General features: G+C 34.6%; 1 protein-coding gene across 1 annotated transcript in view; it reads right to left on the reverse strand.

Moving 5' to 3' along the window:
* Nucleotides 1-15,090, reverse strand: part of KDM5A (lysine demethylase 5A) — a 75,760-nt gene that overhangs the window by 15,163 nt on the left and 45,507 nt on the right. Inside the window, exons 20-25 of the mRNA XM_039869173.1 lie at nt 11,883-12,021; nt 9,288-9,467; nt 8,511-8,672; nt 6,316-6,867; nt 5,805-5,948; nt 262-421 (exon numbers count right to left, since the gene is read on the reverse strand). Of these exons, the coding sequence (XP_039725107.1) occupies nt 262-421; nt 5,805-5,948; nt 6,316-6,867; nt 8,511-8,672; nt 9,288-9,467; nt 11,883-12,021 (1,337 nt within the window). The remainder of the gene's footprint in view (nt 1-261; nt 422-5,804; nt 5,949-6,315; nt 6,868-8,510; nt 8,673-9,287; nt 9,468-11,882; nt 12,022-15,090) is intronic.

Here is a 15,090-nt window from a genome sequence, read left to right on the forward strand (position 1 = left end):
GAGAGATGACACTAGATGGTCTCTGAAGTTCTTCTAATTAGGACTCAATAATTCTATGTCAGTTTTCAGATTATCACCTAATGACACACAATGCAAATAGGGACTGGCTTTTCCTAACCAAAATTGCATTTTCAGGTTCCAGTAGCGTTTCATGGCAAAGATTTGTATTTAAGAGGAATTCATAGTCTTGATTAATACAATGGTTTTTTCCTCACTGGTTTCATGCTTATCTTCTCCACATTGTTTTAAAGAGTACTATACCTTGAGAACAAGTCTTAGAAGCAGAAGAATAAGCATGTTCTGCACAGAATGAAGGTGCTGTCCACATGTGAGTGACCACCTCCTCAGACTTGATGGGAATCTCTTCATCACAAAAAAGATTGGGTTCCAGACTACTGGAGGACTTCACACTAGCTGTGTCCTGAAGAAGAGGGGTATTAAGAATTAGAACCATTTAACTTATCCTATGACAAGAATCTAAATGCAGGTTTTCAGGTCAAAATTTCTAATATAACACACTAAAAATATGACCTTAAACTTAAATATATGATAAATGTCTTATTAAATATCCTATTTAAATTAGATAGAAAATGTCTCAGGGGAAAAAAACAGTAATGATCAGTTTCAAGCCAAAAGGGAGAGAGTAAAGCTCAAAAATAATCCAAAGATAAAGAAGCTGCAAGAAAATCACCATTAAGTAATTTACCTTCTCTAGTCTGCAAGTCATAAAAACTCCTATACCCACAAGTTAAAGAACTCTGACCCTTTGAAAAGAAAAAAATTTTAGGAGGGGAAGAAAGGTTTAGATGTGACATATTAAGGACACAAATCATTTAATTCTCTCTAAAAGTTTTAACCTAGAACCTTACCGATTGCTCTTATTTACCAATTGCTCTTAATGAAGAGCTTGACTGACAATATTCAAATTACACAGTTCTGACAGCTCTGATTAGGTCTCAGATGATTCTCCCCTATGGTTAGTTTCCATAAACTCACATATACAGCTTTACTGGTCAGAGTGCAATCAGAAAGACAGAAATAATATGTATTTCAACAAGGAGAATTTAATGAAATGAACTGGTTAAATGTATATTAATGGCCTGAAAAAGCAAAAGGGAAACACTGAGGTAACACCAAGATAATCGCAAAAAGAGCTGTCATCCCTAGGGCTTGAGGTAACAAAGGGAAGAAATGTGGTCATCAGAACCTAAAAACTCAGAAGAGGGGCCCTGCAGAGTTGAGATCCAGATCTCTGAGGAGGAAGCACTGGCCAGTTAGTTCTGCTGTCTCTACTGGAACATAATGTGGTTGGTTTTGGGGGTATGAAAAAAAAACTACTAGAAACTGGAAACAAATGCTGCTGCTACCTGGAGTTTAAAAAAAAAAGCATGCCGTTCAGATGAACTCGAAGCCTAAAATATTTACTATACGTTATGTGCACATATATTACTTTACAGAAAAAGTTTACCATCCTCTGGTGTAGAGTCACGGCCCCAGCAACACAAAGCAAATTATAAAAGAGTGTGTTAGAAAAAAGACAATGGCTTAGTGACTAATCCAACACCTGATTACCTTTGTAGGATGCATGAGAGGAAAATCTATTGTTATCACAAGACCATCCTTAATTAAACAGAATACTTAAAAGGTTTTATAAGAGGATTCTGGAAGACAATGCCAGTCACTGAAAATTTAGGAATAGCAGTAGGAACAGTCTTCCTCCCCTATTCAAGAATTTGTCCTAAAAAGCAACAGATAGTAGAGTATTGCAGTACTGTATTTTTCTACTTTAGTTCTCAGATGCTTCTTACTGACTGGAACTGTCTTTTCTGACCTTGACTCTACTGATTTCATAGTAATTCATACAGGAAACTTTCTGTTCAGCTTTCAAAATGGAAAGGATAGTGATAAAAAAATAATGATGAAAAGTAATAACAGGTAAAAAGAAAATTTTAAAAAAGAATTACTTCCCCAAGGCAAAGTATGAAATGTGCAGAAGTACAATATTGACTTTGATTAAGTTAAAAGATGTATTGCTAGGCCTAGAGCAATCATTGAAAATAAATAAAAACAGATGTAGTAAGAAGCAAATAAAATAAAATGAACATTTTTTAAAATTTCAATTAACCCAAAAGGCAAGAAAAGAGCAACGAAAAAACAAAAAAACAAAAGAGCTTAATAAAAAATAAATAGCAAGATGGTCAACTTAAATCCAGCCATGTCAACAATTATCATTAAGTGTAAATGGACTAAATACATCCAACTAAAAGACTGAGATCGAAATATTACTTTAAAAAACACACAATAAGACACAGAAAAATACATACCATATGATTTCACTTATATGCGTAATCTAAGGAAAAAAAGAAAAACTAATCTAAAACACTCACAAGTATAGAGGACAATCTGGTGACCGGCCAGAGAGTAGGGGGTTTTGGAGGACTGGGAGAAAGAGATGAAGGGTTAAAGAAATACAACTAAGTAGGTGATAGATGGTAACAGGGATGGGGAGCACAGCATAGGGAATGCAGTCAGCAGAAATGTAATGACTATGTGTAAAACCAGAGAGAAGATAGAGTAATTGGGGGTATCATAAACTACATAAATGTCTAACCAATGTACTGTATACTTGAAACTAATAAAATGCTAAAAAGAATAATAAAACTCGATTATATATTTTACAAATATACGCATTTATAGAATACAGACAAGAAAGGACCCTACTACATACATATGCTATCTTACTATATACCACCTACAAGAGATATATTTTGTTTTTATTTTTTTAATATTATTTTTCAATTACAGTTGGCATACTATATACATTGGTTTCAGGTGTACAACATGGAGAATAGACATTTATATAACTTACGAAGTGATCACCCAATAAATCTAGTACCTACTTGACAACATACATAGTTATTACAATATTACTGACCATATTCCTTATGCTATACTTTATTTTTCCTTATGCTATATTTTAAACCCCCATAACTTGTAACTACCAATTGGTACTAAACCCCTTCCCCTTCTGCACTCAACAGCCCACCCCCTTCCCATTTGGCAACCATCAAAATATTCCCTGTATCTATGAGTTTGTTTTGTTTTGCTCTTTAAATTCCACATGTAAGTTGAAATCATATGGCATTTGTCCTTCTCTGTCTGACTTAATCCACTCAGCACAGTATCCTCTAGGTCCATCCATGCTGCTGCAGATAGTAAGATTTCATTCCTTTCTATGGCCACTGTATATATATGTGCCACCTCTTCTTTACCCATTCACCTACTGATGGACACTTAGGTGGCCTCCGTATGTTGGCTCCTGCAAATAATGCGGCAATGAACAAATGGAAGCACATGTCCCTTCAAAGCAGTGTTTTGGGTTTGAACATTCAGAAGTGGGATTACTGGGTCCTTCTTTGTCTCTTGTTACAGCTACAAGAGACACATTTTAAATATAAAGACATAGGTTAAAAGTAAAAAGTTGGTAAACAGCAAGCTTACTCTTCCTAAGGAGGAAAATTACAGTTCAGTCCCACTAATAGCAACATGCAGGAAAGGCAGAATGGCCTCTTAATGAGAAAAGTGTTTTGTATATAGATCTCTCTCTCTCATCTTCTCTAGTATTAGTTCAGACTAAAGTCTAAGATAAAATCTACTCTATTTCCACTAAAGCTCAAGCCACCCAAGGGTAGAGAAGAAGAAATAAGAGAAATCTAAGTGCTTGACTTGCCTTCCTCTAAAATAAGCAATTACTGAGATACAAAAAGAAAGTTCTTGGGAGATAATAGCTACTACTATTTTATACCTTCCTTTTTGACATGTAATTCTATACATAAATGCATTTGCGAAATATAAACTATAATATGGATGAACAGTTGCAGCAAAGGTAAACAATATACCTTAAAAGGAAATAATCATACAAATATTTGAAAAGTATCCTAGACACAATCACAAAAGACCTGTGACAGTCTTTGCTTCATTAAAATATATATTTTCTGAAGTGATTTTCTTAAATTGTTGCTCTGAGTACTTGAGGTGATCAAAGGATATTACACGTAAAATGAAGTAATCAAACAATGCAAAGCACAAACCATCTGTTTTAAACATTTAAAATGCTATGATAACTAAGATCAAATGACAACCAGTAGGGGGTTCTTTCTCAAACAACGATATTGAATTCAAACTATTTTAAGGATGAATTTATGGTTGCAATCAGGAAACATCATAAAAAGGGAAACATCCCCAAGCCAATTGCAAATAAGTTGGCGAATAAAATTTTCATCATAAGTGCTTGCTATATGAGAAAACACTTAAGAGCATAATTTTTTTAATGCAAAGATACCTATATCAAGATAACTTTGAATTACTGTAAGTCTTGCCACAATTCCTACAACCTTCTAAGCTGTCAAATACATTGCTATCACTATAAATGCCATAACTTTATTTTTCTACCCTGCCGAGACCCCTACCAAAGAAGAGACTATAGGCCAAGACTCTCATACAAACTTTTTTAAAAAGGACTACTCCCTACAACCATATCAAACCATGGTTTGATCCCTAGCTCTGAAATCAAGTAATACTTGTGATGTTTTGTTTTCATAGAGTACCAATGTGCTTCCAAGCAAAGTCCATCCTGTTCAGCAACTCTAGAGTAACTATTGATTATTAATGTAATAGAAAGATAACCCAAGTATTGGAAACCTCTAAATTATGGCAAATAGGCAATTCTAGCTAACTAACTTATATGAGGCATGGGCGACATTCCCTTTCAGCGGCTCCTGGTCACGCTATACAACTTCATAAACAAAGACGGTCCCTTCTTCAGAGGAGCAAGGTGCTTAGAATCATATTTTAACAGGGTAATTCAAGTCTCAACTTTTCTTGACGACTTCATATAACTAAAAATTATCTCATTAAAACAACTGGATGCATTTTTATCCTAAGAAAAATACTTTTCAACAGATAATTTACAAACATCTATGATGGATGGCTTTAATTTTATATCTTGAGAGTTTTAATGCTGATTGTATGAGCTTACCTACCTGATCTGCATGCTGAAAAGACAGAGAAAAGATAGTCAAGGGATATGGAAAAGATTGTGCCCTAGTTTTTTCATACATAAGAATATGAACTCCCTAGGTCCAAGCATAGATTCTAAACAGATCATCAAATAATATTATTAGGTAAAAGACAAAGCACTTGGGCCTGACACAAAATAACAATAAAAGGCCAATAAAATCCAAAACAAACAAACTTGCCAAAACTTTTTCTTCATCACCAGTGTGGTGTCATCAAAATAAACATATTGAGGGCAAATAATATATTCTAACTGTAACTGCAAATTCAAACTGCAGGCCCAAGTACAACCCATCTCTGAATATGACATTCTATCTAGCACCATCCAGATGAGACCAGAGCAAAGGACTCAAAGCATGGCCAGAATGGGATTCTTAAGCTATTAACTACACAGATGTTAACACCCACCCCCCACACATAAAAAATACTGAAATCAGCCATGAAAGCTTTTAGAACTTCAAAGCCTAATTTTGCTAATCTCTCTAAGCTTTAAGGAGTTATAAGGTGAGAGAAATAAATAGATTTTTAAAATTCCATCCTTTAAAAAAATTATTTCATCAATCTATATTTTTTTGAGCTTTGAAAAATGCTATGACCATAAACTCAAGATAAATAGATGACTAGCTTTCTCTTCCACTCTCAGGCCTCAAACATCAGTGTTCGGAAATTTTTTTTTAAACACACCCAGTGATCAGGTATGTACCCACACATCCTGGCCATGTAATTACCTTCATGTCATAGCCATATGTCTCCCGAATGTCTTCATCAGAATCTGTTTCTTCATCGTCATAATCCATTGTTTGTCGAGGGGAAGAAGATACACTGCTCACCACTCGGTTAAAAGCAGATTGCTGGAAACTAGGTAAGTGTCCCTAAATAAACAATTCCAAGATGAACAGAAAGGAATACTAAACAAACATGGGTAATATGTGATTACGACCACCAAAATGTAATGAACTTGCAAAGTGGCTAACAGAGTTCACCAGTTAGTACAGGTCAAATCATGTGATTATGATGCCAAGGTCCACCTGAACAATATTTCCAGGTAATATTTCATTAAAATGACCTAGGTATGTATCCAAAGAAAATCCTATAGGTTTAGGTAGAAAGACATTATGAATAACATAGTTGCTGGCAATTTACTGTTGTTTTCCTAATCAACTGGTAAGATAGATTTGATTTACTATTTACCCACTATTATCCCATGAAATAGAAAAAGAATAAAAGTCCTACACTTGCCTGTAAATCGGGATTGGCAGCTGCTTTTTGGAGTTCTGCACTGATGATTTTTTCAGTTTTTTCTCGAGCTGCCTGCTCCACCATACGCTGGCTCAACACAGACAATTTGGCCAAGGCAGAGGACAGTTCATCTGTGGCTAGGGCCTGCCGTGCTCTATCTTGCCAACTCATAGCACGTTCTGTCAAACACTGTAAGGCCTCTCCTTCAGGCAACCGTACAGGCAACTTCTGAAGGGATACCAGGAGTGACAGAATAGTTTCTAGCCTTGGCCTTCGAGACCGCATACAAAGTGGGCAAAGGAATTTTACTTCTTTAGCCTGCCAGCTAGATCCTTTTTTCTGGGAACCTGATTTAGGCAAGGGAACACAGCTGTTATGGAACCAGTCTTTGCAGAGCTCACACTGCAGCATAAATCCGCTGGCTGTCTTGCGGCAAATGCAAAATTTTACTTCTTCTATGCGGTCCACCATTGTCATCTTGGCTAGATTAGCTGCTCTGAGGGAATGCATGGCTTCAATCTCTTTTTGCTCCCGTTCTTTGAAAACTGCCACCTGTATATAAGAAACATTTCATTGAAGAGGGTCACTGCAAAATACTCCAAAAACACCAAATCCTCAAGACTAAGGGATTATTTCCAAGTTGTAGCCTCATGGTGACAAAGCATTATCTTTAAAAAAAAAAATCAGTTGTCAATCATTTCCTAAAAGTTGGGGCAGCCTGGCAGTTTCCTTGCAAATATTCCTCATCTGTGAAACGGGCAAAGTGCTACCATATTTGACAATTTACATCAGTAGAGTACTTTGAATCCCTCTGTAGGGTGCAGTAGAAAGATAGTATGCCTTAAAGTCAAGTAACCTGGGTACAAAGCCTGGCTCTTGCACCTATTGATTGCTGCTGATCTGGGGCATGAACTTTCTGTATCTGTTTTCTGAAAAATGAAGATACCACCAGCCTCACTTTGTTGTTTTAAAATGCCTAACTTGGTGCCTTAGCACAAGGTCAATGCTCAGTAAATACTAGTTCCCCATCCCCTTGTAGTTCATTCCCTGGGGGCAAGTTCTATATAAATCAATTTTTATTTCTTTTTAGAAGGCCTAACTTGTGTAGAAGTAGAATAACCAATTACACCAAGATTGTAACCAATTGTAACTCATTTCAAAAAAGTACATAAAAGCAAACAAAATGTAATTATCATAAATGCCATCAGTGAATTTTTTTTTAAACTCTCATAGCTTTGAAACAATTTTGAAATAATTTTGTGTCCTACTTGTCTGGCAAGATTGACCTGTTAGGCAGGCTCTCTAATGAGAAATCATTTCCACTGGCTTCAAAACAGGATCATCTATAGGCAGAAACAGCCATATCTAGTTACATAATGTATGCAATTCCCTACTATTACATATTGCCCAAACTTATTTTTACTTTCTCAGGCTCCTAATAATCTTAACACATTTCTCCTACTCTCTAAAAAAAAAAAAAGTAATTCTAAGTAGCTATAAATATTTTCTTAAGCACTCACTATACTGTTGAATGACATTAAGGGAGATATTTTAAATAGCATCTATTATCAGTAAGCTGATACAATTCCTTTGAAAAGCACAAAATGCTATTAAATTCTAACCCAGTAATCTCATTCCTAAATGTCAAGTACAGGAAAATAATTTGAAAAAAGGAAAGGCTATACGGAAAAGTTCACTTTATTAGTATCTGTAATGGTGAACACTTAATAACAACCAAATGTTCAGTATCAATAAAGTGTTCAGCAAATTACAGACAATTTGATGGAATATTAGAAATCTATTAAAATAACAACTGAAAAAAGGAAAGGCTATACAGAAAAGTTCACTTTATTAGTATCTGTAATGGTGAACACTTAATAACAACCAAATGTTCAGTATCAATAAAGTGTTCAGCAAATTATAGACAATTTGATGTAATATTAGAAATCTATTAAAATAACAAAAAACAAAGATATGGAAAAGACAATTTTAAGGAAAGAGCAGATTAGTAAACTTTTCATATACTTTGAATATAAATATTAAAAAATATGTGCAATATATGTAATCATAAAGCCAAAGATAAGGAAAGTATACAACAAAAACAGTTAAGAACATGGAAACAGTGAATCTGCTAATACCTTCACAGAATTTTGTATTCACCATGCAAACTCAAGATGCATTATGTAATTTCTTACCACCATGGCTGTATCTCTGGTTTCCTCCAATCCGTCCTCTAGATCACTCAGAGGTTCAAAGTCCAGATCCTTTTCTTTTTCTTTTTCTATTAGTTCTTTTACTTTTTTCCTTCTGTTTTTGCCACTTCCATATATACCAATGTCAGTCCGGGGACTTAGCACCTACAAAAATAAAATCAAATATTGAGCTCTGGTTTAAAAAAAAAAAGTCTTAAAACTAAAAATAATAAAAGGAACCATTTATTGTCTACTCACCAGGTCACAGGCACTTTCTTAAGGACTTTATACACATTATCTAATTTGATTCTCACAACCACCCTCTATTATCTGTATTATCTGTATTTTACAAACAAATGAAACTGAGGCTTAGAAAGAAAACAATTTGCCCAAGGACACAGGGTTAGTAATTAGGGAGGCAGTCCTCAAACATGAAACTATCTTATTACAAAACCTATGCTCTTAACTACGTTTAAATGCTCAAGATGAAAAAGGTAATGAGTATTTAAATTTGTGCTTCTGAGAAATAAGATCAGTCAGCGACGGAGTCCATTAACAATAAAGACAAGATCCAGGCTGGTTGCTTTTTCTGGACACAGCACAAGATGAACTGGAAATAAGCTGGCCTAAAGCTCCAGATTTCTGTTCAACATTTGTTATTATTACCTAATAGGAATCACTTGTATAACCATGACCAGATAAAATGAAAACAAATCTCACTAATAATATTACTACCCATAGGTGTTAAGTTATCAACTTCTGATGTAAACTACTATTTACCTGTAACAATGTATGGCTAGAATTCTTCTTAAGAAAGGTCCGTCCAGTCCGTTCTCTCCATGCCCGCGCTGCTGCTACCTGTGATTCTACTTGGGGCAATGCATCAAGACGCACAGGGATGGGGCGCCCCTTTGCAGATAAGCTCTCCAACTGCTCCAAGTAAGCATAGTTGCTACCACTCTGAAAAACAAAAGTATATTCTCACACAATTTGCATTCTCTTATGGAATCTGGCAATTATTGTCAGAAGACCTTACAAAGAGTTGAAATTTTTTTAAATTAAATATTATTCTTTAAACCTAATTTTATCTCTTGAATAGAGCTACCAATGTCCTTTTTAAAGTTGTGTAAATGCAATATACAGATAATGTATTATAGAAATGTACACTTGAAACTTACATTATTAACCAATGTCACCCCGAAACATTTAATTTTAAAAAGTCTGTGTAAATTCATGTTGTCAAAGATCTTAATTTTATTAATTAATGAAGGGGCCAGTAAGATATAAAAAATAGTTCAAAGGACAATCTATAAACACACACACACACATACACACACACACATATATATATGCAATTAGGAATTAGGAAAGGAATTTGCTAATAGATGGAAACATGTTTAATGTCATATAACAATGCAATTATCTTTTCTACAGTGTGGAAATCAACTGTTCTGAATCCAAAGACAAATTTAATTGCCTGTCTACAGATATAATTCATTTATATTACTATCATTTTTTAATAATTGACAGAGTTGTAAAATATCTTCATCAAAAGAAATCTAAGGTATACACTCCTAGAATCAGATAATTGTGGAGAGTCCACTAGATGACATCCAGTATATTCCAATGAAAAGAGATCCAGTATTCTCTTTTGCCTGTTTAAAAATCTTTTCACAATTTTTTCAACTACAAAGCAATATTTTAGTTTTGATAACCACTTCCATTTTGTTATGCAAACACAGAGAATGAATACTTTCCTTGTAAGTCACAACGTTTCAACATTTCCATGTAATGAAGTCATTATTGTTTTTAGAACTTATATACTGCTTTAAATTTATTCAATAATTTAATCATTACAGGAGGTGAAAGGGTTAACAAAGAATCCATTCCAGGGTCTTGGCAAGAACACCTGAAGTGGGCTGGCAGCCTGTAGATAATAATTGAGTGATAGACTGGATGAATTTCCTAGCAGACAAAACACATAAGCATGCCTATAAGACACTATATATATCTCTGTAACATTCACTGTTATTCAGAGGCTATGAAGGAAAAGTACAGTATTATACATTAAATACTGACATTCCATTAAAAGGTTATTCCCCATGTATTAACTGAGTCATTTGTCTACAAATTCATTTTAAAAGTCATACTGAAACATGTGGAAAAATAAACAGGCAAGAAACTTTTAACAAGAGTAATAAGGTTTTAGCCCTAAAACACTATGATGGTATAATTAAATCACTATGGTGTTAGAATAAGAATAGACAGCTAGTTAAAAGAGAAAAGAAATCTCAGATACAAATAAAATCATGAAATAACCATATTTACTACTACTCCCTCTTATACCCAACTATAGCCACTTAACTATGGAACACCTTCTGAATAAGTCTAGACAGAGACTACTCCCAAGCTATGTATCCTAAAGAGTTTGCCTGTGAACAGAAGCTATCCACTTACTTAGAGCCTACAAGTTAGTCCTTCCATAGAAAGGTAGAGAAAGTCCTTCAAATCACATGACAGCTACCTATACTTGCAGATTTAGTCCTTCAATCATAAACAGGCAACTAAGGATTATCAGACATTTTGAGGACAACTAACTGCCTGAAATAGTTCAAAGATAAAACAAACAGAAGAGCTGTCCAGATAAAAACTGAGATAATTTAGAGTGGCAGCTAAGCGGGTCCCAGAAAAAGTCAACTGAAAAGGAAGTAAAAAAGAAGTCATTAGAACTTGACATCTAGAATATGTTCTTTCTTAGTAGAGCAGAGTTCGGTAGAAGAGAGTCAATTTCCTTGTTTTTTTTTTAGTATATTCTATAATAAAGAGAATTTATACACTGAATACTGTAAATGTTGCTTAATGGTTTTTATAACTCAGAAAAAATGTATTCAAGTATATTTTCATCTGTATCTAGCACTTATTTTATTGTTTTGAATTGCAAATATATATGTCTCTCCAACTAGAGAATGTGCTATTTTGAGGGCCAAGGTCCTATCTTTATATCCTTCCCTTACATTTCTACTCCTAACTAGAATAATACCATGAATATTGTGGTATTTAGTAAATGTTAATTTCATTTTCTTTTTCTGCCTCTGGTTTAAAAAGTAACTTGTGCACATGACAAAAGATTCACATATAAGAAAGTATAAACTCTCTACTGCTAAGAGTTAAATAAATAGCTAATTCTGTCATAGAAATAATGTTTAAATAGGTAATATTTATTTTGAATTATAAAATCAGATGGAAGAACAAGTCAATTTTAAGTACTGCAATTATTTTATTATGGTTATTCTATTCTAAAAAATTAAAAGCTTAAAGGATTTATCTGTGAAACAGCATTATCTGAATAGTAGGGTAATTCAATAGGCTCTTTACCTGAATAGCTTCCACTTTGGTTGTCCATTCCCGGGCCTTTTGTAAGGCCTCTTTCAGGGACAACACATTGGGCAGAAAGGCTGGAATGTTCTTAGCTTCATTCACAATGCTTTCTAAACTTGCCACGCTGTGCCGTGGTCTAAAAAAAAAAAAACACAAAAATAGGGCAGATGCATGAGGAAAAGCCAAACTGCTACCAACATTTACATAACATTTTAGAATGTGTAGAGAACTTTCACACTCATGATCACATTTAATTCTTACTCAGTCCTTATAAGGGAGGCAAAATAGTTATTATCTTTATTTCCATTTTACAGATAACTTTTAAGATCAATTATTTTCCCGTCATTTAATGTAGTAAATGGCACACCTGAAATACTGATGTCTCAGATCCCATGCTTATTTCACAACACTAAATTGCCTCTACTTTAGTTCTCCACAATATATGAAATTATCAAGAAATGCGTATTAGACAGCAATGTAGAAAGCAACAGTCTAGAAATCCACTAATACTGATCATGTACATTTAATTCAACTACACTCATTAACACCTACTTATACAAATGTGAATTAACATGGACCTTTATCCTGAACCAATCAGAATACAAAATAAAAACTGTACTGGGAACTGAGAACAAATTACTATAGGCTCACTACTATTGGAGGCAGTGATTAATCCTGACTGACAAGGGCTCTGAGCTAGGCCTTAAAGAAGTGTGATTTTGCAGAGTGAAAGGTTAAAGTGGGAAAAAAAACAAGAATATAATGAACAAAAACATTTAAAAATGAGTTCGTAGTCCAGCTTAAGATGAGGGATGGTGTGAAGAGTGGAGGGGAGAAAGTAAGAGCAAGAAGTAGGGGGATTTAGCAAGAAAGAAAGATGCAAACAGATTAAGAGGCCTTGAATTTTTCTATGTAACCAACAGGAAGTTACCAAGGATGGGGAAAGCTCTGTCATCATCCATGAATCCTACTATGTGCTAGGTACTGTGCTAGGTCCTGGAGTCTATTAATGCACAAGAGTAACAGAAGTCTTCATGAAATTTTTTAATCTTGTGGGAAAAGAGATTATTAATAAGGAGTTATGAAGCACTATTAAGTGCAATGATACAGAAGAGTAAAGATGCTATCAGGATGTATACTAGGAGGACTTAACTGACTTGGCAGGTGAAGGAAGGATTTCCAGAAGTGACCTCTAAGCTTTCTTATCCTTTCAGAATAGGAGTTAGACAGCAACACTGGGGCCAGATGAAGGGGAAGGGAAGGGGTGGTAGAGTTGCACCACAGGGAATGGGCAGAGAGGAAGACTGTTCCACAGGAGAACAAAAGGTGCAAAAGTCCAGAGACAAGAAAGAACATGGCGTGTTTGAGGAATCGGTGGCAGTGGAGAAAGGGGATCACTATGTTTGGAACATAAAATCCAAGAGAAAGAATGACAAGGGATAAGGCTAGATATTTAAGCAAGGGGCTAGACTATAGCTGACCTTATAATCAGGTTAAGGTATCTGAACTTCACCATATAGGGAATGAGAAACAGAAAAGGGCTTTAAGCAAGGGAGTCAAATAGTCACACCTATATTTAAAAAAATACTATTTCAGTGTGGGCAGTGGATTAGAAAGGGGTGAGATCATAGACAGAAGCTGTTGCTGTGATCCAGGCCAGATATGATAGCAGTCCAGAGAAAAAGAATGAAAGTGAGAAACATTAAGGAAATATAATCAGTATGACTTGGTAGTTAACTGAGTTTGAGGGTAACACAAGGGAAGGCAGGGATCAAAGTTAATTTCTAAAGTACTAGCTTGTTCAAATGAGTGAAAGAGGGTATAATTCAAAAAAAAGAGGAACAAAGGAAGAGAATATGGAAAGAAGTTAATGGGTCCAATGTGAATACGGGAATTTGAGGTACTGATAGGACATCCAATGGAATTATCTAACAGGCAGATGGTATCTACAAAAAAGTCTGTTATAGTTGAAAATTTAGAATTAATCAGTATGAAGATGGTAAATGGAGCCAAGAAGTTAGTTGAAATTCAGACACTAAATGTCTCCAATTCATTCATTCCTTCACTTGTCTCTCCCCACTGGAATGTTGGCTCTATTTTAGAGCAGGGACTTTGTGTGTCTTTTCCCACACTGTCTCCGAAGAACTCAGAATTAGTGCCTGGCATGTAGTAGGTACTCTGTAAATACTTATTAATTGTAAAGATCAAGAGAAAATATAAGACTACTATAACTAGGTCAGTGTCAGTAAAATTGAAGAAGATAGATATGAAAGACATTTTGGAGACAAAAATCAGCAATATTTGGTGGCTAATTAAATATAAGAAAATAGGGGGAAAAAAGTTTTCAAATATTACTACCAACAAAATTTCATTCAGCAAACTATAATCAACTGCATCTAATATACCAAATCACAGTTTTGCATTCCAAAATTAGTTTTTCCTATTTAATATGCTCCCACCTCCTAGAATGGTCATGAACCTTAAGACACAGAGTAATCTGAATGTTCTGGAGATGAAAAACTCTGAATAAATATAGTATGTATTCTCCACAGCATCTGGAAAGCAGAATATCCAATATCTACAGAGCATTTTCTTAGGGGAGCAAAACTATGTTAATTAAATCATCTAAGACTTTTCCTACCAAACCCATTCAAAATAAGTGGCTGGCAATGTACTTAAGTACATAGAGATTTTGTAATAAAGTGGAAAAGGCTTTAAATTTGAGCTGTTGTTTAATAATTATGTGATCTCTAAGCATTCTAGTTTCCCCATCCTCGCATAAATATTAATCTCAGCTGCTGAAAAAAGACTAATAAAGAACATTACAGTCAAATTAGTTGACATACAGTCAAATACAATGAATTACTTAAATCTCACAAATCCAATGGGTGTCAATGCTAATGCAGCAGCTTAACATTCTCATACCTGATTCTTCTATCTCACTTCTTTCCTGCATAAATCTTCCACTCCAATAAAGTATATTTAACTTTAGTTATTCCTAAAATTAAGCTTATGACATTTCTCTTATCTCTCCTTCTACTCAACTCTACTTATTCTTCAAGGCTCTACATAAGTTTGTACTTTTCTCTCAAGCTTCTCTTTTGACCATCCAAGCTAACAATGATCTCTCCTCTTCTGAATTCCTACTGCACTTTTCTGTACTCTGTTAATAACATATTGTAATGAGCTTTACATTTCTTACTTC

Source organism: Pteropus medius, unplaced genomic scaffold (assembly GCF_902729225.1).
Source record: "Pteropus medius unplaced genomic scaffold, Ma_sr-lr_union100, whole genome shotgun sequence".
Taxonomy (NCBI): domain Eukaryota; kingdom Metazoa; phylum Chordata; class Mammalia; order Chiroptera; family Pteropodidae; genus Pteropus; species Pteropus medius.